The following is a 24830-nucleotide window of genomic DNA, read 5'->3' as shown; positions in this document are numbered from 1 at the left end:
GCTCTCACATCCATATTTTGGTAAAATAGTATGGTTCTATGATATGACAGGAACAATGTAGCTTACTTCTACTATTAATTTGATCTCGGTTTATTATGAGTTTAAGCTAGGCTTCTTCTTAGATATTGATAGATGATATGAACTAAAACTCTTTTTTTTTCTCTTTTTTTTCTCTTTTCTTTTTTTTCTGTTTTCTTTTCATGTATCGTGGCATGTACTACCGAGAAATCATTTGGTCCAATGATGACCTTGAGCGAACCTTCAAGCCATCCCCTAACATCATGGGACCAAGACGTTGGCTTTCGCATGACATGGTTGCCAGCCCAAGGATCTAACCATAAATCAACTGCTGAAGATGGTGTCCTGTAACTTGGTGAGATCCTTCCTTTTTATTTTTAATATTTTCAATGCGCTTATAAACCGTAGTATGTAGATGCTTGCCCACCCTTGTCCTTCCTCCAACTGGTATCGGGAGGGGTTGGTTTATTATCTTGAACTGCATTTTATCCATATTCCATGGATATAATGAAGTGCTTGATGGTTTAACCAACGTCTCAAGATCGCTTACTATTCTACGCTGCCTTCTCTAAACTTTAAATTTTCTTCTCCAAACTATTCTAATTTTCATTTCCAGCGTCAGCTCCCCGAGCTATTTAAACGCCATAAAAAAAAAAAAATCACAGTGTAGAATTTAAAAATACATTTGTAATTCTAAACAAAAGCAAGATTTCAGAATGCTAAAATTTGAACTTGAACTTGAATTGAACGCTTGAAGTGACGTTATCTTTGCTTGAACTCAAAATTCTGGATTCAGAATCAGCCAGAAAAAAATGTAAATAATGTAATAAAATAAGGAAATAAATAAAATAACTGGAAGTTAAAAAAAAAGAGATAAATAATTCAGAATTTCTGTACTTTGAATTTTAATTTTTGGACTAAAGGGTGATACGGTCAAAACTTGGTCAATATCAACTTGACGTATTCCTTTCAATTTTGCATTTAAAAAACGTGAACACCCCTCATTTTGAAGGTGCGTGTGTGTGAATTTTGGAATTCACTCTTCAGTTGTCAAAATGCCGTCCAAGGAAGAAGAGCAGCGTATCAAAATTTTGCTCGCGCAACGCGAAAATCCGAGCTACTCGCACGCAAAGCTGGGAAAATCGACTTACAAGAAGGTAGTGACTCCAAATCGCGATGATAAACAAAATACGACGGCCAAAGCGCGATCCCGGAGGCTGTACACAACGATGCTGACGAAGTTTGATGGCGTGGTAATGGACGACGAAACCTACGTCAAAGCCGACTACAAGCAGCTTCCGGGACAGAGGTTTTATACGGCAAAGGGAAGGGGAAATGTAGCAGATATTTTCAAGCACATGAAACTGTCAAAGTTCGCGAAGAAATATCTGGTTTGGCGATCCATCTGTACCTGTGGCTTGAAAAGCAGCATTTTCATAGCTTCCGGGACTGTCAACCAAGAAATTTACGTGAAAGAGTGTTTGAATAAACGTCTGCTGCCTTTCCTGAAGAAACACGGTTGTTCCGTATTGTTTTGGCCGGATTTGGCATCTTGCCATTACGGTAAAAAGGCCATGGAGTGGTACGCCACCAACAACGTGCAGGTGGTTCCCAAGGACAAGAACCCTCCCAACACGCCAGAGCTCCGCCAAATTGAGAAATACTGGGCTACTGTCAAGCGGAACCTAAAGAAGACCAAAAAAAACTGCTAAGGACGAGCAGCAGTTCAAGGCAAACTGGCTTTCTGCGGCAAAGAAGGTGGACGAGGTGGCTGTACAAAATCTGATGGCAGGGGTTTAGCGTAAGGCTCGGAAATTCGGATTTGGAAAAGCGGAAGCCTAACTGAATATTTTTCCTGAATTTTATACTAATTAAACTGGAAAAATAAATTTAATTTGATTTTTTAAATAAACGAATTTATCGATTTACACGCGTTTTCCCTTGACCAAATTTTGACCGTATCACCCTTTATGATGTCCACATTATAGTATCCGCTAAATAGACATTCGACACTTAAGGCAAATCCCATTCTGGGAACTCTGTATGTTTGAGAAGAGAAGAACTTCGCTGGCGAAGTTCTGTATAATGAGTTGAATAAAGGAATCTGTCTCTTTGTACCTGACAACCAACCGAACCGGACCTGTTTTAATATTTCTACAAGAAATCTCCTTTTGATACTTTTTCCCTGTTGTATTATAAAATGATAAGAGATATCAAGAGGAAAACCTTAAATAAACCGGTTACATCAATGGCGACGAGGAGGATTTTTGGTTGGAACGGGAGCGGCAAGTGTAAAAATTTTAATTTTCAATATTTTAATGCCGCATTGTAAGTATGGTACAATTTTGTTGCGGGATTTGAAAGTGTTACTACTAATGGTTGCTTCGGCTTTTCATAAGTAGTTTTTATTTCAAACAATCCCGCGTTGATTAAGTATTTGTTTATGAGCAATGATTTTTTGCAGATTTTATTGTGTATTTTTTACTTTGGAAAACGCATTTTTTTCGGCTGAATCATGCCGCTTTATGCCAATTTATAGTTTTCATTTTCTTATTTTTTTTTTTTCCTGGACAGCTTCTATCTGGTTTTGTGAGAGTTTTTTTATGCTTTTCACAAAATTCTCTCCGATCATGAAAACCTGGACTGGACACACTGTCGGTGAGTGACCTCGCTTCACTCAGAGAAAAAATGTCAGTGTGATTTTGATTTGGTTGTCGAGCGCCCTAGAAAAACAGAAGCACGATGGATGCAACCTAGATTTTTTCGAAAAGGTTAAACTTTTAAGTGGATTTGTGAATCATTCCGAGGATGTGCTGCTATTGCTGGACCAGGGTTTGGCATCGGTTGTGTCTGACTAGAGATGGGCTGCTTGTGTTGCGGATAGATTTCGACGGAAAAGTTTGCTGTATTGTGGAGATTTTCCGGTGGTATTAATTTTGTTTACCATCATTTGCCTGATGTGTTTTTGTATCCAGTTTTTGCAGTATGAACACCGGTAGAACATATTTTAGCAAGGTATGTTTTTTTCTCCTTTTTGTGATTTTTTTTGGCTATATTTTCATCAGAACAAAACTTTTTTTTTAATTTGCATTATTGCATTTTGCCTACTATGTGCTTTTGATTTGTTCTGTTATCAATCAGTTGTTTTGAAATTCATCCTAATTTTCTATTATTTTTTCCAAAACCTATTTTAGATTTTATTGAGATATCGCGATAAGTTTAGCTTTTCGTCAATTTTTGTACGATAAATATGAGAAACAGAAATATTAGAAATGGAAGTGCAGTTCAAATCGTTCATGAACTTACAACAAACTTACATCGACAGAAATGAAAAACACAAATCAGAACACTATTTTTCATTATGTTTTCTAACACACATTGGTAAAATCTTAGTGTTTGAAATACAAGTTTTACAAATCTATTAAAAAAATAAAGATAAATGTTGTAGTTCTATGAAAGGTTATTTTGTCATTAACAATTTGATTTTTGTTTTCACTGCTTGACCAAAATTAAAATTTGGTTGTTTAAAATTTTCTTTCAAACTGCATTGAACAATATTTTCTGATTTTAAATGGTTGTGTTTGTTTGAATGGAAGTTTTTTGCTGGTCGTTAGACTAATTTATTTCAGCATAATAATGATTTTGATCTCATACTGAGTAGAACTTAAAGTTCTTGAATAACATGAATAATTTTTGCAAATTAGCAGAAATAAGTCTCTAAGTATCTTCAGAGAAATAAATTCAGATGATTGTTAGCAAATGGCCGTAAATAACCTATAAGTAAATTAATAAATAATAATCATTTGGTGTAGTAACTTGAAAGATTTGGTTTAGATAGTTATTTGGTTTTTGTATCTAGTGGTTGAACGAGCTTGTAGAACCTTCTTTAAGACATAGTTTTTCTCCGGAACAAAATTGATTTTTTTTGTTTGTATACTACAATGAAAATCTTATTTTTTGCACTAAAGTAAAAAAAAAAAGATTTTCTCAGTGTGCTGTGGAGCCTAGACGTTATGGATTCTTTCTGAAAAATAAAAGGTTGATTTTTATTTCTCATGATGAGAATTTTTTCTAACCTTTGTTGGAGAAATCCGATGATTTTTTCTGAGTATTTATTTTCTTTTCTTCGTAGCAAGATCGCCTTTTACTTTTTTGAAGGAGGAGATGAAGGTGTGATTTCGGAAGGAAATTTTTACGGTTTCACCGAAGGCTTTATAAAGAAGAATAAGTGTAATGAAAATATAAACGTGTTAAGTGTACATGATAACTAGGAAAAATTTAAATGTGTATGCAAAAAGTGCTTGTTTAATACCTATCAATAGGTTTCGTGTTCCGAATTTTAAATAAAAATAAATGTATGTGTATTGTAAAATACAGTCGAAAAATATTGTAACGCGTAGTCTAAAAATATGATAAAGGATCAGTTTTTTATTTTGTTAACTAAAGGATGGAGGAGTTATAGTATCCGCTAAATAGACATTCGACACTTAAGGCAAATCCCATTCTGGGAACTCTGTATGTTTGAGAAGAGAAGAACTTCGCTGGCGAAGTTCTGTATAATGAGTTGAATAAAGGAATCTGTCTCTTTGTACCTGACAACCAACCGAACCGGACCTGTTTTAATATTTCTACAAGAAATCTCCTTTTGATACTTTTTCCCTGTTGTATTATAAAATGATAAGAGATATCAAGAGGAAAACCTTAAATAAACCGGTTACATCACACATCCTAAATTATGAAATTCCGATTTCTGAAATCTGGATGAATACTTCAAAATTCTAAATGCTGGATTTTGAACTCATTTAGAATTCTTAACTTTACATTGAGAATTTTGAATTCTTGATCATTAATTTAGAATTCTCAATACTGAGCACTGATCCCTGCGGTAAGAATAAGGAATTCTGAAATTTGTGAAAGAGAATAAATTCTGAATTTTGATAATTTTTTCATCTTTTATCCGATTTTAGAAATATGAATTTGAGGATTTAGTTGCACATTGTAAAATTCAAAATTTCATGAGCATTTGAATATCAGAAACAAAAACAACACATTTCTGAATCTTTGCGTACAAAATTCAGTCGACAGAATTCTGTGTCAAGAGTTGAGACTTTGAGGAATTTTGATTTCCTAGTTAATGAAAGGTAAATAAACATTTCAGGAAATAGCCTTAATTTCTGAATTCTGCAGAAAGAAATTTTAAGTTTACAATTCTGAATTCAATGTTCCGACTTACCAAAATTTAGCTCAAAAATTTGGAACCCGTTATTCTAAATTCAGAGCAATGAAATCTAAGTTTTGAATTTAAAATTCAGAATTTAGATGTCCAGAATTTTGAGTTCTGAATTGTGAATTTGTGATTGTGAAACTTTGAATTCAGAATTCATTATTCTCAATTTTGAATTTAGAATCCAGGTCTTAGATTTAAGAATACACATTTCTGTATTCAAAGTTTAAAATTTAGTATTGAGAATCCCGAAATCAGAATTCAACACTGAAAATTCAGAAGTCAAATTTTACCATTCAGAATTCATAATTAAACTTAGGAAATTAACCAATCTCAATTCAAAATTGAGAATTTCAAATTCTAAATTCAGATTTTAGAATTGAAAATACAGAGTTTCAGAGTTACGAAATAAAAATTCAGAATTTAAAACATAAATTCCATAAATTCAAATTTTGAGTAAAAAAAACAGAATGGCAGGCTTAAGAAATTACCAATCAGAGTTCACAATCATGAAATCAGAATAAGTACTTAAAAATTAAGATATAAGAGTTTAGGAGTTAAAATTTAAAATTTAGATTTCAGATTTCAGAGTTAACTTTTGAACATTGGAAATTCAGAATTATCAAAAAATATGCAAGAATTCGGTATGCTCTATAAACAGTTTTAAAAATATGAAACTTAATTTTAGACTCAAATTAAGCGTTGAAGATTTCTTCAAAATTTTAAACCTCAGATTCAGGCTTCTCAATCTCTAATTCAGAATTCTGATTCATTCATAATTCTGAATTTCACATTCGATATTCCTAAATTCTGAATATTTAACTCGCATTGAAGGATTTTGACATTCAGAAAACTGAATAAAGCATTTGGAATGAAAAAGTTGGTAGGTAAAATATTGATTTTATTCTGCCGAATCTGCAAAAAAAAGAAATTTTGTAAGAAGGTACATAGAATTAAGAAATAGCCTTTAAATATTTGTTTAAATAAGTCTTATTTTTGTATTTCATTTGAAGGCAAAATTATTTGATCGGGATAACTGATTTCTTATTTCTTGGAATGTTTGCCGTATTCTAAAATATATAGTCATCAACCAAATAAACACACCCTTGTAGAAAGACAATCGAGAAACTTTATTCACAATCACAAAAATCAGTAACGTATCATCGAGTAGTACAAATACCGTCCGGTTTTCCTATACTCAGCTAGTAGTGCGTCAGCTTCTACCTTGGGGATGCCCTTAATTTTACTAAGACAGGTGGAAATCGTATCCTGAATCCGCGGCAGCATCGTTCGTCCCTCGCCGCACAGATACAGCTTGGTGTTGTCCTCTAGTAGCAATTTAATAAGCTGCTCTTTCTTGTCTTCGATGATGTCCTGCACAAATTTATAACGGCTTTCGGAATCCCTGGAGTAGGCATTATACACCTGATCTATTACGCCTTCCTGCAGGTACTGTTGTACTTCGTCGTCGAATAGGTTGTTCTTGTCCCGATGTCTACAGCTTGTGAGCAGAACTGTTTTTCCAAATTTGTCCTTCTTGGTAGACTGTTGTTTGGCCCGTTTGCGAAACTCTAGGAAGCTCATGTAAGGGGAAATACCGGTCCCGGGACCGATCATAATAATGTTTTTGTCTAGATCTTGCTCGCGGTACTGGAAGGCTGGCTTGATTTGTCTAAGGTACATGTAAAGGTACCGATCGTAGCGAGCTGCGTTGAGAAGTTTGTTTTCCATCATTGTCGTAGTGATGCCCAGTCGGCCATCGTTGAGCATGGCAAATACTATACGAATGTGACCGTTTTTGTTGAAATTCGCTATCGAGTAAGGTCTTGCTTGAAGACGAGGGAAGTGTTCGATTAGCATGGCTAGAGAAGGTCTACACGAGGAGAGGATTTTCAGCAGATGTGGGAACGTCATTTCGTTTTTCAGAATAAACTCATTGTAGAAGGTTGCCCCTTCCTTGGAAGCCAAGATTTCGAGTAGGCGCTTTTCGCACGGATCGGAAGTGTAGTTTGCCAGAACTTGCAGGGTTATCTTCCGAGGGGTCACCCTAAAATCAATACAGTCCGATAGCAATCGCCTAGGGGTGATGTATTTCGGAATATAGGCTGGAATCTCTGGATTCTTCTTCTTAACCGGTTTGGCTAACTTCACCTCGTACACACAGTCAGCAATCTCGACTAGATGCAATCTACTGAGCATGAAATGTACGTCAGATGGCAAATTTTGGGTCAGGATACCGATTGTATCGCCGGGAAAGTATTCCTCCATACCCTGAAAAGATATATTTGTAGGTCATCTATCGATAGTTACAAAAATAAATCCTTAAGATAATTTTTTTAATAATAAAATAAATGATAGAATTTTTAGTCATTGTCTTGTACCTGAGGTTCTTTTATGGACATTTCGTAAACGGTCTTGACTCCTTCCCCTTCCGCCAGAACCCGATAGCTGGTGATTCCAGTTTTATACACCGGACCAGTTCCGAAAGGTTGCTTGGAGGTGCACTGCAGATGATCTGGCATCTGAAAGTAAAATGGAAAATTTTTAGTTTTCGGTAATAAAAAAAGATCGAAATAGAAAGCCAACATACAACTTGACCATTTTCGGACCGGATCGTTTCGATGTAGTGGACCGGCAGTTTCGGCAGGGAAAGGTTAGTATTCTTGAACTGTTCCATGAAGTTCATGTTTTCGGACACACTCGACTAGGAACCGGTATTTATAAACGTTATTCTTAAACGATTTAAAACAAAATTAATACAGAAACTGAACTTTCAGTGAAAAATTACCGTCGAACTTGCGTCGTTTTTGCCTTCACTGACAGTTGTTTGTTTATAAACGGAGAATGTCGATAAAGAAGATTAAATCGAATACACGCAAAGAAAAATTACGAGAATAGAATGAAAACCATTTTAATGCAATAGAAAAAAAAAACCGTATAAAATTGCTTGTGAAAACTACCGTAAGCCTTTTTTCAACAAATAAAATTAAATTTAAAGTTTATTAATTCATTTTGAAGAAGTGAAAACTGATGACAAGTGAGTAAACTTGGTAAAAATTGTTATTCGAAATAAATGCATGAATGCCTAAAACTGCTGGAGTGTGTATCTTCGTTTGTTTTGAATTTGAGCCGCATTTATTTTAAAATTTGCGTTATCAATAATAAAAATGCTGGATATATTGGATGTGATTAATAAGCGGGATTCGTCCGTCGAAATTCAGTTGCCACCGCTTCCTGTAGCCTATATAAAGCTGGTCGAATGCGACGATTCGGTAAGTTACATATTCAAACTTTTTGCAATTTCATACCGTGCTGTTCGCATGCCATTCCATGCACGTAAAAAATATATTAGGGCGTGTCATACAATCGTTACAATCAGACAATGGTTACCATCAAACTTAAATATTAATATTTTCTGGAGTCAAAAAGCTTTTTGAAAAATTATGTTGAAAATCATAGATAAAAGTTTTACACGCCACACATCTGCACTTTTCGTGTATTTCACAATCATTTCATTTCGTTTTCATCACTAAACATATTTTAATGAAACTAAATATTTTATGCCCTGGGCTGATCTTCAGACACAATTTGACACGGAAAAACATTTACAAGTCAGCTGCAGTCAACCTTTTGCCGCTACAGATGTCCTTAAATTTGAAGTCGTGAACCATGCTGTCTTAGCTAAGGGACCGGATATTAAAACCGTCTACGACTTAACCCTCGAAACAAATGCTCATATCGCTTTTAATCACGTTCCAGGGGATACTGTAGGTATCCTTACGGAAAATTTAGAAGATGAAGTCAATGAAGTGCTGTTCCACTTGGGTTTGGAATCCAAAGGTGACGTACTGTACAGCGTAGAAATTGACAGTAACACAAAAAAGAAAGCTGCCAAACTTCCACTGTACATCCCGGAACGAGTCCAGCTAAGGAAATTGTTCACCGAATGTCTCGATTTGAGAGCGATCCCGAAAAAGGTAAGAATCCTAGTATTGTTACTTTTATCTTGAACTTCTAAAATGATCTTAAATCACAATTTGAATTGAAAACTTCTTAAACTATCGTTTAAAAGAATATTTATTTTAGCTGTTCATACGGGCTCTCCTGGAGCATACATCCGATTCAACGGAAAAACAATTTATGGAACTTCTATGCGATAAAAAAGGAACCTGCTTTGACGACGTGATCCTTAAGAAAAGCATTGGCTTTACAGCTTTGCTTCGTAGTCTAGCGCATTGTGTCCCACCAGTTTCCCTATTGATTGAACATTTGCCAAGACTCATGCCCCGACCTTATTCGATAGCAAACTACTCCCTTGATCAGTCGACTAATTCACGGCTAAGGATTATTTTCTCGCTCAAGGAAAAATTGCCTGGCCTGACTACAAAAATGCTACAAAGTCGGTGCCAAACAAGACAATCTATTTTCCTTTACTTTAGAAAATCGACCAACTTCGCTTACACGACTGATGATTTGCATAAGGATATAATCCTCATAGGGGTAGGGACGGGTATAGCTCCTTATTTAGGATTTCTCGAAAAGCGTAGCATATGCAAACATGAATCAAAAGTATCCCTAGGCAACCTGCATCTGTACGCAGGTTTTCGCTACGAACAGAAAAACTTTATCTGCCGTAGAGAAGTAGAAGACTATTTCCGAGAAAACCCATCGGATAGTTTGCATGTGGCCTTTTCTAGAGATGAAAACTCCAAACATCGTTATGTGCAGGACTTGTTGGAACATAACAAGGATGAAGTTTTCCGACACCTTTCCAATGGGGATGCTAAGATTTATGTTTGTGGCGATGGAAAGACAATGCTACCGCAAATATTCGAGAAAATGAAAAATATTTATGCACACTTTGCGAATCTGGATGCAGCGGAAACGCAGGAATGTTTTGTCGAGTTTAAGAAAAACGGTCGATACGTTGAGGATGTTTGGTTGTGATATTTGTTGTATTAAAGATAAATCAGTTTATTTTACATGCATACCTACAACATTTCTTATCTCTTCGAAAAATCCTTGAACATTTTCTTTCCCTAAAATTAAATTGCAACCCTCAAGTTTTCCGATTAGGATTTCAATGAATTGAAAGTGTTCGCGCCAAATAATAGCCCCCGCAAGTCATGCGCAAAAACATCTAAATCGTTTATTCAGGCCATCAGCAGCATCCACCATTGTATTAACGCCACTCGCATCTTCAGTGATAATTACAAGCAGTGCGAGTGCACAGTAGTATATGTAGTTAGTGTGGGCAAAGGAATGAGCGATAGCCGTTGGGCTAGAACAGTAATTGCAGGCTGTGGTTAACCAGAACAATTGTAGCTTAGTTAGAATCAATAAAGAGCACACAGCGTTCGGTCATAATAGGAATACAGTCCACTTTTCGTTTGGTCATTTTGTATCGTAGAGCGTTCGGTTAAAAATAAATGTTTCCTGTGATTTTATCACCTGTGTATTGTGATAATTAAAGTTCGAATCATCATACGTCTGAAAACCTTCGCGGTGATTCCGAGCCAGCAAGTTTACAGGGATTGGCCCTAACATTGGTCCTTAGCGACCGGATAAACCGCGAAATTCGTGCGCGTTTTTGTGATCGAACTTTTTGTGCGTGAGCGTCTGGTGTAAAGAAGAACCGTGATATCTTTTGTGTTGGCCAGCTTGGCTTGGGTTTGCCCCATTTTACACGGATTCCCTTTGTTACCGGGTGGCTTCGGGTTATCCTTTTCGGTTTTCACGGGCTTGGGTTGGCCTGTTCCTAGTGAAAAAGTGCACTTTGGGAGCCTTGGCGGGCGGAATAAAATCAGCAGCAAGTGTTCAATAAAGTTTAGTGCTTTTCCTACGGCTATTTTGTTTCACATGGGGCCTAAGTGTGAACATATTTGGCAAATTGAGATTAAAATAGCACGGGAGATAGGTTTCCCCAACTCGGTCTTTGTGGCCGGCTTTTGAAGCGCCAATTGTAGTAATTAAACATTATAAACATTAGTGAACAATTCGTTATGAAACTATGTGCTCAAAATTGTGTGTGAGGAGTTACAGCAGATTAGTTAGTGCAATTTAATAGCGGCGCCAAGAATCGTTGCATTTCGGAGCTGAGCAGCAAGTTTCGCCAGGATCGTGGAAGGATTCTTCGTAGCCCACAGGACGTTCCGGAAAGACAGATAAGTACTAGTAGATAGAGTGTGCGTGTGAATGATTTAAGAGTGGTCGAGGTGGCTTGAATGAATGAAAGGATTTTGAATGATTGGATTTTCAGTTTTGGTTTGGGCAGCATTATTTGAAAAGCTTTCTCCGGTAGACTTTGAGCAGCCACTTAACGCACGAATGCTCAACTGGTACAACTGTTAATATCAGCTATTTAATATTTATTACGAGTCAATCTGTCAACGCTTGAGGTCTCGGGAGTGGGTTTGTGAATTGTTAAAAAAAAAGTGTCGTATAAACATAATGGCCGACGATCTTCGACGTCTCTCCAAGAAGGAAAGAATTTTGTGGAGTTTGCTAGAAAGTTTGGAGGACTTTCTACAAGAATACGACTGTGATCGGGATTATGGTTCACTGCAACCGCGGGTAGCGAAATTGGATGAGGCTTACGAAACGTTCTGCGACTTACGGATTCAGATTGAAACCATATTGGAAGATCTTGACTCGAAAAAAGAGGATGATGACGATGAGGACACGGAGCATTCAGATAAGAAGGAGACCCGTAGAAAGAAGAATCACAAAGTTTTCAAGGAATTTGTAAATCGGTATTTTTCACTGAAACAACAGCTGCTGTCCAAGATGGAGTCGATCCTTTCACGATCAGTGAACTGCAGAACTCCTGTATCCGACTCATCTTTGCCATGTCACACGAAGTATCCGGAACTAACGCTGCCTACACACAAAATTTCTGAGGCCGGAATTTAGCAAAATTTTGCTCAAATTTGACCAGCTAAAAATTTAGCAATGAAATTAGCAATTTTTTTTTACTAAAATTTTGGCAAAATAGCCGAAAGTGTCCAGACTAAATTTTTACTAATTTTTCAGTTAACAAATTCGTTGTTTGCTAAAATTTTAGCAAAGTTTTTTTTTGCCCCAGCAATTACTATAATTTTAGTAAAATTTAAAATTTAAAGTTACCGTTATTTTGTTTTTAAATAAAAAGATCGTTTCAATTAGATTGTTTCAATTTATTCAAAAAAACAAAAACAAGTGCATGCAAAAGCAGCAGCAACAGATTTTTTTACCCACACTTTACACCGTATATTTTGTTATAGGTACTGTCTCGGTACTGACAGTGTTAACCAGAGTCCGGTAGCTTCTTGACAACTGTATGGTATCCGGAGATTCGATGCTTGTAGGAAGGAAGTTATACCAGAGGACTTTCGACGGAAGCCATTAAACCATTCTACAAAAAAGCAATGTGTTTAGAATAGAATTTAAAAAATCTTTAAAACAAATTTTAAACTTACGGAGATTTGCTCAAAAGTCATCAAAAAAAAAAAAAATAAAAGTCTTCGGGAATACGTAAACCGGATAAGCTTGTCAGTGGATCGTGGCGTTGCTTAGCCATCAACCAATGCGGCGAGGTATTATTACAGGCCGGACCAATCATCTTAGCTGAAATTTTATAACAGGGAAATTGGGTTAAGATTTGAAAATAATTGAAGCAGAAAGAATATTTCCGTTGAAAGAAACTACTTGTGGCAACCTACTACTTGTTTGTTTACAAGTAGTAGGATGCCACAAGTCGTTCAAAGCTTAAATGTAAAACATATTTTTAGAAAGTACATCTACAACGCAACGAACTGACCAAACAGTTTAAACCGTAGGACCGTACGATTAGTTCTAACGGATCGTACGAATCGTTTGAGTTAGCGGTTTTTACGACTTGAATCATTTTTAATTCTCATGGAAACTTGGTAGCTTTAGATAGTTCAACTACTTATTATCAAAACTTTGCGTTCTATCTAACAGAATGAGAAAAAAATACCAGAAGGTTAGTATTAAACATTATTGGCTGAATATTCAAAGAAAAGCTAGTTTAATAAATGGAGGATATTATTCACTTGAGTTAAGAAAAGTGCTTGGAAAATGTCTCTTTAAAAATATTAAACCAGTCAATTTGTTATCATTTAAACTTAATAAATTTCTAAAACTACAATTGAGCTCGAGTCTTAGCGAGAGCTCAATGAATATGAGTACTTTCACTGATGAACTGATGTACAAGCTAAGCCTTGAAACGTGTGTAAAGTTCCAACGGCCGTTTTCAATCAATTTTATGTGTTTTGGTTGAGCCACCAGATGTCTCCAAGGACACCAAAGAGAACTGTCAAGAAGAAAGTGAAATGTAAACAAAACAAAATAAAAAACTATTAGTCAGTTATGAATATGTCGAATTACTATTTGACGAGTTTTGATCAAATTGATGATAAAGATTCGCAACACATTTATGATATACGTAATGAAAATTTTTAGCATTATGCTTTTTCTACCCGAATAGCCAAGAGCATGGTAATAATATAGCAGAACAATGATTTTCAATTGAACAATAAACTTTATCGTAAAAATTTAATATTTATCAACCGATTTTAATTATGAAATCTCCATAATATTCAAAGTCACCATGAACTATACCGTTTTTCCAAAATATTTCATAGTAGCCGAATATGTCAGAAGCACGGTATCACAGTGTTATTTTTGTGATTATTACTGTTACGGTATTATTCATGGTAAAATGCAAATCCAAACCAAAACAAAATTGGCAAATATCTGCTTCTTTTGCACATTTATAATTTTACGTGTAAAGAAATTTTTACTCGTTCAGACGAACGCCATTTTTTGTTGCAATCTGTTGTGGTTTTTTGCGATAGGAACCAGACGATTTACGCTTTAAAACTAGCCGGATAGCGGATCGGATAAAGATGACTTCGCCTCCGGTAATACTGGTGAGTACTTTTATTTTAAAATAGGTTAAAAAAATTATAGAGAAATTTCTTTTATTCTAGATGCAAAAAAAAAGTTACCCAGCGGCAGCTAAGTACCAAATAAAATGGCTGATGGACTTCTCAAAAGTGACGAGTGCTTATTTTGAATACAATTCGAAAATATAAATAAAAAAAAATGAACCAAGCAAACAAAACAAGTTTTATTTAAAGAGGAAATACCTATAAACGAAAAACAAATGAACACATTAATAAAAACCATGAAATTCCCAGCCCCGACAGTTTTGATAAACCATGAATTAACATTGATGTTCATAATGTTTGAACGATTGAAATTCAAGGGAAAACAATGAATTTCACAGTTTGGTTGAGAAAATTGGAAGCTGTAAAAACTATAAAATTCATCGTTTTGTGTTTCCAAATGTATGGAAAAAAGTTGTTTTTTTCATTGTTAAGTTGCTTAACAACCCCCTTTTTTCATGGTAATTTTTGCCATAACCATGAATATCACTGTCAAAAAATATGAAGTTGACAGTGCATTCAAGGTTTCATCTACCATGATTTGTATAGCTACAACCATAATATTCATGGTTGCGTGAAAATGAAATTCATGGTCTTTTCATGATGTTTTTCTATTCGGGTAATTGCTTCAAACTAGCATTAAGCAATAGAAACAGATATGATTCAAGAAAATGCTCACTCAGAAAAGCCTAGAATCGGTATTGTTTCATGAGATTGTTAATTTTAAACTCAACTGGACAAAATAACTGGTTCGACTAGCTTGCCCGAAGTTCTTAGTCTTTTTTTAGTAAAAAAAAATGGAGGCAAAATGAACCAGGCAAATTTACCTTGTTGTGAATATACTGAAGCCGTCCATTCTGCTACGATGTTAATTTATTAATTTTTGAGATCATATACGATTGTGCTCTTCCAAGAATGAGGTACTTTAAAAGTTTGCTTGGCTTGTTTAACTGATAGCATTTGAAATTTTGCACTGGTTTTTGGAATATTAAAATTCAAGCTTGTACATCTGTTTGTTATTTCGGCAGTCTCTGTAGTGAAAAAAATATGATGATGCTATTTTCCTCATCTTAAAATTATTCGTGGTTAATCTAATTGTATAGAATAATTCTTCGTATTGTATTTAAATTTATTCATTTTTGAATTCAAATACCATTGCGTCCTTTCGAAAAATTGTTTCATTTAAAAGAGCTATTTAGAAACAGTGCCATCTATTGCGCCGTTCAAAAGTTAGAAATCTAGCAATAGATGGCCCTGTTTTTCGTCATTTTTTAACGGCTTCTTTAAAATAGAGCACTGGAAATTTTACACAAGTTTCTGAAGATTTTTTGTTCGAGCTTGTACATCTGTTCATCTGTGGTACTTTATAAGGCAATAAATAATGCATGTTTAAACTTACCTGTCTCTGAATGGAAGATAACTTTAAAAATCGTATCAAAGCGCAAGGCCCAGCTGCTCGCGCAACCACACAGTAACAAGATTTACAATTTTTAAAAAAGTCCTGAAAAAAAAATTAAGAGTTCTTTCAAATTCTATCTGTTCCTTCAGGAACAGCTTGTCCGGAATATCGAGAAGAACTTTTCGCAGTGCTCCGTTCGAATTCGGAATTCATAGTTTCAGCTGCGTTCTGGAACCATTCGAGTTCGAAACTTGGCGACGAAGCTTTTGAAAATTGGAGTTTAAAACTTGCAAACAGTAATTTGACTGTTCCGGAAGGCAGTCAACTGACAAATCGAGTTCCGAGCTCAAACGGAGCACTGTAAACAGTTTTTGCCTCTTCATCAGGTACCTATTTTTAACACTCATTTACTTACCTTTTGTTCCCAGTTTTGTTGGGAAAACTGCTGACCTGCTGCCCCACCGGGGAGACTTAAGAAGGAAGACTATCAGCTGGCAGCGTTTTCTCTCGCCCTGGTATCACATACACAGAAAGATCTGGAATGATAATGAAATGTCTTTAGAATAAAATAAAAATAATATAACTCAATCCTGATTTTCCCTTACCTGTTAGCAAATAAGGGAATCCGTTGCATACCGATCACCAGCAAGGAATTTTCGAACTGAATCCGGGTTGTGGCATGCGCTCTCAAAGGCCGGTTTGTTCTTTCTGCTTCACCTGATCGACCTCTCGGAAAAGGGCATTTAACTTTCCGTTCCATGTCAGCTGCTGCCTTTGTATCAAAAGAATTTGAGGCTGTAACAGCTTCCAAATAAATTAACCCTCGCGCGGTGTAAAATAAAAACAAAATTATTTGACAGGTCCCCGCTTGTGTCTTCCTTCTAAAAATTCAGCAAATAAAGACCGCGGTTTGGGCACAGGCTAATAGTTTGAGTCCATGCTACTACAAATGCTAAAATAAGTAGTAAATGGGTGTTTTTTTACTCAAATTGAGCAAAAGTTAGGACAATATTGGAAAGTGCTAACTGAACAGTAAAAAAAATTTATTGCTAACGGAAAGTAACAGCTATTTTTTGCTAAGTGGAGCCTCGAAAGTTTTGTGTGTACTTTCTCCGGGAAACTCTCTGACTGGATCAATTTCAGAGACAACTTTCGATCATTGATTCACGATAATTCGCAATTGAATGATATGGATAAATTCAATTATCTTCGAACCTCCTTGAAAGATGATGCTCTTCTACAGATCAACCAGATTCAGGTATCAGCAATCAACTACGGTCTTGCTTGGAGCACATTAGAAACGAAGTACGAGAACCATAAGCTGATAGCCCAGGAGCACATGAGTGCACTCTTTGCAGCACCTGCCATGCAAAAGGAAAGTTTTGAAGGATTGAATGCTTTGTTGATAACGTTCAAAACTAACCTCCAGCAATTGGAAAAATTAGGTCAGATAACAAGCAGTTGGAGCACACTATTGGCGTTTATGCTCTCACAAAAGTTGGACTCAGAAACTTACCGTCTATGGGAAACACACCATGCTTCTAAAACCGTGCCTACTTACGAAGCCATGGTTGTGTTCTTAGAGACTCAGTGTTCAATTTTACAGTCCACTGCCAGCAGAAGTGGGATTCATGGCCAACGGAATTTTAGTGAAACCATCAGTAACAGCATGATTGCTTCGGAAAGATTGTGCCTCGTCTGCAAGAATGGACGGCATAGAGTTGAACAATGCCCAAGATTCTACAGGATGAGGGTGATCGATCGAAAGGAATTGGTTAGAAGATTGGGGCTCTGCTTCAATTGCCTTGATTCCGAACATTTTGTAACGGACTGTAGTGAGAACTACTGTGAAAAGTGTGGACAGCGCCATCACTATCTGCTGCATCCGTATTATTCAGCCCATTGCAGCCAGTCGAATGTGCAAATCTATTCTCAAGCCCCTCGAAGACCTCAACGCGCGAACAGTGAATCACGCAGTGAACCTCATACACAACACGCTCAGTCCCGGACGAATAGCAATGAATTTTCACAAAACTCCCAATCTACACAACAGCCACCTACCACAAACACGCCCACAGTAAGTCACCACATTACTACTCTACTCAGTACACAACGGAACACTCACACTGCTATTCTGTCAACTGCGTTAATTTTGTTAGCCGATAGCAATGGAAATAAAATTTTGGCCCGAGCATTGTTAGACAATGGCTCTCAAATCAATTTGATGACCGAGAATCTTTCAAAAAGGTTGAAGTTTAGGCGTTTTCAAGAAAATCTCCCAATAAAAGGCGTTGGAGGGTCCATTCGTATGTCGAAGGAATCTGTTAATGCTCATATCGAATCACGCACATCGTTGTATTGTACTCCAGAATTGAAATTCTTTATTTTGCCTCGAATCGCAATGGACTTGCCGCAGAGAAGCTTGGACGTGAGCCAGTGGAAATTACCGTCGTCCATTCACTTAGCAGATCCTGCGTTCAATGAATCCAGCTCAGTCGATTTGATCATTGGAGTCTCCACCTTTTATGAGGTATTGTTAGAAAGGCAGATGAGGATCCTTGATGGTGGTCCAACTTTACAAAACACCCAGCTAGGATGGATCGTCGCAGGAGAGCTTCCGAATACGCCAGTCACTTCTAACAGCGCTATGTTACCCACAGTTTCCGATGATGAAGTACAGTACGAATTGAAAAACTTCCAACCACAAAGCGACACGTCGATAATCGAGTCAACGTGCGGAAATGTTCTCGATGAAACCGCTACTCGAGATCGTGACGGAAAACTAGGTGCATCATTTTCGAAGAGATTTGTGAGGACAGAAAACCTGGTTCGCATTGTATTCTGCCTTGTGTTCGTAGCGGCTCAGTTGTTTCATCTTTGTTTTTGCACGAGTAGTCCAGTAATTGTCATAGTAAACATGTTTCTCCAAGAGCTTTGCAAAGTTAAGTTTTCTTGTGACGAATCTTTTAAAAATGAACACCAGCACTGGCTGAAGATTAAGGACAAGCTGCTTGAAGTTCACAAGTCTTCGATTTCTCGATGGATAACTTTTCGTCATAAAAATATGAGAGTGTGCCAAATCCATGGAATAGACGACAAAAATGTAATCACCAACGACTCCACGCAATCAATCAAAATTCGACAATCCTCCAGCGTTACTACAGTTCCTGAACAGTCATCATTTTAAATCAAAGTATTTTTCGCCCCCATGAGGGGCACTATTGGCACTGGCGGCTTATGTTACCGTATTTGCCAGGGGGCCAAAAATTAAGTTACGTTCAACCCCACCTGTTTTTTTGCGGATCCTATAGTGCTTTTCCATCACCAGGGTCCGTACACCGCTCTAAATGTCTTCCAAGTGCAGGATTGTCAACGCAGAGCCCTGCTGTCACCATTCAGTTCACCTGTTTCATCATATTGCCACACCAGGCCACACCCACCGAATGTCATCGTTTTAAAATGAGTATTTTTCGCCCCTACTAGCAGGGGTGTCAGGTGTCCTGATTTTTCAGGATTTGTCCTGATTTTTGAGAGGCCGTCCTGATTTTTCAAAAACGCTTGAATTGTCCTGATTTTTGAAAAATGACGTTTAAAATGTCCTGATTTGTCCTGATTTTTGAAAAATATCTAAACTTTAACTAAATTTATTGTAAAATGGTGAGAAAATCAAACAAATCTTCTACAAAACAGTTAAACTAGTTTAATCGATAAAAATCTTTGGTTCATATGATATTTAAATAGTGTTTTTCGATGTTACCTTCAGGTTATCCAAGGTTTTTCTCGCTGTAGTTGCATAACTTTAGGCGTCTTCAGCACCTGTATTTCGCCTTTAGTTATGCAATCTAAGCAGAGCTGCATGTTATTTTCATCAATTTAGTGGTGTCCTGAAAAATCCTGATTTTTATCATTGCGGTGTCCTGATTTTTGTCAAAACCACCTGGCACCCCTGCCTACTAGGGGCACTATTGGCACTGGCGGCGTATTCAGCCGTATTTGCCAGGGGGCCAATGGTTCAGTTATGCACTCAGAAAAATACTATTATGTATGCCATAAGATTCTCTTATGAAGTGGCGCCATAAGAAAAATCAATGAAATTCATAAGATTGTCTTATGACGCGAATGAATTCTGAAGATTAACGCCTACTTCAATGAGAGGTTGTTGCTTTTCATAAGAGATTCTTATGGAAACAGTAAATCACTTTCAAATAAGAAAAATTCTCGATATTTCATGCTGAAAACATTCACTTTATTGTTTGCCAAAATTGATTGAAATTAAATTCTTCATGGTCACCATCAGCAGCGCATCAACAGACGGCTCCATCAAAGTTTTTTTTGCCGCATCTTAATCTTCGACCTTTCTTTTTTTGCCGATCAGCTTGCTGAAAAGTAAACAAATAATGTATTTTAGTTTACTAATATATTCAACGTTCACACCAAAAACATCAAATCGAACTTACCTTTCCGGAGATAACAATATCATTTAACATTGAAGGAAAACTATAATAACTATGAACTGGCGATTGCTTCGTACTGTTAGATGATGAAAAAAAAAACTGATGCTATGAATGAATGTGTTCATCATTTTTTCACAATGCCGTTTCTTCTATTTTTCATAAGAACATCGTATGAAATTGAAAGAATTTCATAAGACTCTTATGAAAAATTAGTTTGGACGCAAAAAAGTGGTTCATAAGATGTGTCTTATGAAATTTATAATAAGATTTCCTCTGAGTGTGTAGAACCCCATTTGTTTGTTTAAAGACCCTACTGCGATTTTTTCCCCTCCAGGGCTGGACACCGTACCGTTCGTACAAGATTCAAGGATTGTTGCTATATGACAAACTTCGCCACCATCATCGTTTGCTTCACGTTTGTTAGCTGAGTAAAAATAAGTATATCACGCCCCCATGAGGGGCATTATTGGCACTAGCAGCACATTAGCTGTATTTGTCAGGGGGCCAAGCGTTAAGTTACGTTTCACCCTTTGTTTATGTTTGCAAAACCTAAAGTGTTCCCCCCTCACCAGGATTTCATACCTATCACACCGTGTGCCTAAGATGACCAGGATGGTTTACACTTGGAGAGCCCATTATTACCATTTACCCATTAAAGCCCGATCGGATGAAAGAGCTAGTGGAGATCGAAATGCATCGCCGGAAAAGAATATCAGGACTACATACCTACCTAGAGGTTCATCGCAGTTGATGTTAGGTTGATTGTTCAGGAATATCAACGACGTCCAATTCTGTGAAGGTGCCGAGGCTCAAGTGGATAGTGATGAGGCTGAGAATTTGGAAAGTTTACCCGGAAGTCGTTTTCGGAATAATTGTATTACTTGTTGAGTGAACTCAAGGCGGGCGGTATGTTCGCGCCAAATAATAGCCCCCGCAAGTCATGCGCAAAAACATCTAAATCGTTTATTCAGGCCATCAGCAGCATCCACCGTTGTATTCCCGCCACTCGCATCTTCAGTGATAATTACAAGCAGTGCGAGTGCACAGTAGTATATGTAGTTAGTGTGGGCAAAGGAATGAGCGATAGCCGTTGGGCTAGAACAGTAATTGCAGGCTGTGGTTAACCAGAACAATTGTAGCTTAGTTAGAATCAATAAAGAGCACACAGCGTTCGGTCATAATAGGAATACAGTCCACTTTTCGTTTGGTCATTTTGTATCGTAGAGCGTTCGGTTAAAAATAAATGTTTCCTGTGATTTTATCACCTGTGTATTGTGATAATTAAAGTTCGAATCATCATACGTCCGAAAACCTTCGCGGTGATTCCGAGCCAGCAAGTTTACAGGGATTGGCCCTAACAGAAAGTTTTAAACAAATTAGATGCAAGATTTAAAAAAGTTTCAGAATTCGGTTTCAGCATTCCGATTCAATTTTCAGATTCAGATTGGTAGTACCAAATATAATTGAAACCAGCTCCGTCGCAATATTGAGCTCGGGGACAAGTAGTCACGCTTTTGAGTTGTTACCTAACTACCACGGAGTCGAAGGAACCCGGTCAATTCCCATGACCACCCAAGAAAGTCTACCGGAAGGTAAGAGTGGACGGAAGTCGACAGTGTTAACACCAACCCCATCATCAACAGCAAGGCCTAGGCCGTCTAGGTCAGATCCTAATTATAGGTAAAGTAGGAGGTTCAGCAGTGCAAAAATATTAGCAATATACACTTTATGAGAAGTGCAGTTATTTTGGGAGATTCCTTTGCATGCAATTTTATATTCCCTGTGATTTGTATTTTAGATAAGCGTACCGCCCTAAGGCCTAAAAAGGGAGTCTCTGAGACGCTGGCGGAAGTGGTAAGACGACTCTCACATATTTCAGATTCAGATTTCATATAAGTATCAAATTCAGATTTAGATTAGGAATTCAGAAATCGGATTCTGATTTCATTTCCATGAAGAGATTAATCACCGTATTTTATGTTTGTTACTTAATTTAACGGCCTCAGTTTTTTTTTAATTGGAACGGCTCTTACGTTTAGGTTTTAAGGAGCCAAACTCGTTTTTTGTTTTTACAATCATTTTCTCAGTCTAGCACTTTTTTTACAAGATAAAAGAAGATAGTAAGGGAAATATGGAAATGAAAAAGGATTATAGAAGGAGATCGATAGCTTTTAGAAAGATGTAGATTTATGTAGTTCAAGTTTAGCACAACTAGCACGTCTCTCACTGGGATGTTAGGTGGTTTTATTCGGTCCCGAAGGGACTCTAAAATTCGCTCTGGCGAAAAGATGGACCTCACACGACCACGTACCGCGTCTAATAAATAATGATTGGACATTAGACTAGAAAATATGCGAATAAAATCCTGTCTAACCTATTAAACTAGGGTTTTAGGCTTACTTTTGGGATAATCGAGTGAAGCCACCGACCCAACTCATCCTCGTAACATCTGCGCTGCCAGTTGACAACCCAAGCAACCAAAAGTGCCATAAAACAGGTACAAAAACGCTTACTCAGCCCCATCATTGATTTGAAGTACGTTTTATGCAGCTCAAAATTTAAGTTCTTATTGATACTTTCAAGTTCCAAAATAAGTGTTAATGATCTTCTATTCAGCTTCCAGCGGCCTCTTGATTGAGCTTCCAAAAAATCGCAAAATGAGAAAAAGCTCATTTGAGGTAGAGAAGCTTCTCTTCTCTTGATTATTTACTATGTTCAGTACATGGTGCCGCCATGATGCCACGCGCCGGTTTCCAAACTCGACAAATTGCTCAATTGCTTCTTTCCTACATTTCCTACATATATCGCATCAGAATAGTCACTCAAATCCTAAATTACTTATTGAGAAAAAAACTTGCCCGGCTCGGAGATCGAACCCCGACCTTCGTGGTGAGAATCAACCACGCTACCACAAGACCACGCCTAGATGTTGTTCTAACTGAAACCAAAACTCGAAGTGGTGATTTGATGTTGTAAGGACAGCAATGCACTTTTTGTGACTTACCAAATCCCTTTTGAGTACTTTTGTGCCCTTTATGTGACTTACCAAATCCCGTTTTGAGTACTTTTGTTGAGTACTTTTGAGTAAGTTCCATATAACGTACGTATAGATCACTTTTGCAACTTTCAAGTTCGTTAATGAGTTCATATAGTTCACTCATGAGAATTGGGCATAACAAGCCACATACAACGTACATATTAATCACTATTGCAACTTTCAAGTTCATTAATGAGTTCATAAAGTTCACTCAAGGGAATTGGGCAGTTGATTCTCTTTGTCAGCCAATATGTAACTTTCAATGCCTTCTTTCAAGTAAATATATGACTTATGGTTGCTTGAGAAGAGAGTTTCTCCTAACCAAAAAGTAGAATTCATTGAAGACGATTTCACGATGATACGTGTCGCCTTCCATCGTCCCACCTTTGTTAGAGAGTCTTATTAACCAAGTATGGACTACGACGAAACCTACTCACCCTTGGTTCGTCACAGTTCCCTGAGATAGCTTTTCGCCCAGGCATCCAAGCACGATCTACACATCGACCAGATGGATGCAATCACCGCGTTTCTACAAGGTGATTTGAAAGAGGAAATCTTCATGGAACAGCCGCCATGCTTTGAAGAACCTGGACGCTCTGGACAGCGGCCAAATGCTGATTGTTGCCATTTATGTTGACGATGTCATGATTTTCGCAAACGACAAAACCGAAAAAGATTATATCAAAATGAAGCTAAGCAGTACCACAGTCCGAATGAAAGATTTTGGACCAGTGCGGAACTGCTTGGGCATCCGGGTCACCCGACTGGAACACACCATTGCATTGGACCAAAAGGCATACTAATCCATTGAATCCTGATGTCAAGCTAACCAAGCAGATGTCGAGCGATGGACGTGATGACGAGCTTATGGAAAAGGTTCCATACCAAGAGGCGGTTGGCTGCTTAATGTATTTGGCGCAATGCACCCGACTCGACATCCTTTTTGCGGTCAATATGTTGAGTCGCTTCAACCAAAATCCATGCAGTGCTCACTGGGAAGCTGTGAAACACGTTCTGCGGTACCTGCGTGGAACATCTTCGATGAGGCTCGAGTATACGAAGAACGGCGAGTCGAAGTTGGTTGGATTTTCCGATGCGGACTGGGCAGCGGACATGGACGATCGCAGATCAACGAGTGAATACGTATTCCTTTTCCAAGGGTGAGCAGTATCCTGGGCCAGCAAGAGGCAACCCACCGTGAAACTTTCGACATGTTAGGCGGAGTATATGGCTGTCCCGCTGCAGTTCAGAAACCGTCGTGGTGGAGAGGATTGTTATCGCAATTCGGCAAATCAAAACTCGTAAATCTCCGTAAATCCTCCGGTAAAGTAAAGTCGGTAAAGTTTGTCTGCATCGACGTGTCTAAATTTAGCATCGAAAATTCTTGGAATCAAAAGAGATCGATGCAAATCCGGGATTCCACGAATTTCTTGCTGCATAGACAAATCAATCTGGAGAGTTGTCGTAGTCTTGGATGTAAACACGAGTTGGAGAGTACGAAGAAGGATTTACCGGCCTGATCATGAAGACATGATAAATCTGGATTGAAGATTTTGCTCAAGTAGCCTTTCGAAATTTACGATCACCAATTAGTTCATGAACTCACACCTGATGAGGAACCGAAGTGATAGTAAATAAAATCGATTTTTAGTATGCCTGTCAAAACTTCAAGGCTCATGTTCTGCGTTGAGGGCGTAGAACCCAAAGCGATGCGGAGACAACGATATTGAATACGCTCAAGTTTATG

The 24830-nt window shown here is 37.4% G+C and overlaps 2 protein-coding genes across 2 annotated transcripts; one reads left to right on the top strand and one right to left on the bottom strand.

Moving 5' to 3' along the window:
* Positions 1-6348: 6348 nt before the first annotated feature.
* Positions 6349-8048, bottom strand: LOC129755563 (methionine synthase reductase-like). The gene is made up of 3 exons (XM_055752117.1): positions 7833-8048; positions 7624-7764; positions 6349-7513 (listed from the first exon to the last, which is right to left on the bottom strand). Exons 1-3 carry the CDS (start codon positions 7926-7928, stop codon positions 6392-6394), a joined length of 1359 nt encoding a protein of 452 aa, XP_055608092.1. The 5' UTR covers positions 7929-8048; the 3' UTR covers positions 6349-6391.
* Positions 8049-8354: 306 nt separating this feature from the next.
* On the top strand, positions 8355-10226 carry LOC129755679 (methionine synthase reductase-like). Its single transcript, XM_055752296.1, has 3 exons — positions 8355-8514; positions 8824-9219; positions 9329-10226. The coding sequence occupies exons 1-3, from the start codon at positions 8410-8412 to the stop codon at positions 10187-10189; spliced, it is 1362 nt and encodes a 453-aa protein (XP_055608271.1). The 5' UTR covers positions 8355-8409; the 3' UTR covers positions 10190-10226.
* The last annotated feature ends 14604 nt before the right edge of the window (positions 10227-24830 follow it).

The sequence above is a fragment of the Uranotaenia lowii genome, chromosome 3 (genome assembly GCF_029784155.1).
Source record: "Uranotaenia lowii strain MFRU-FL chromosome 3, ASM2978415v1, whole genome shotgun sequence".
NCBI lineage: Eukaryota > Metazoa > Arthropoda > Insecta > Diptera > Culicidae > Uranotaenia > Uranotaenia lowii.
The sequence above is the reverse complement of the archived record's forward strand: the minus strand, read 5'-3'. Positions and strand labels throughout refer to the sequence as shown.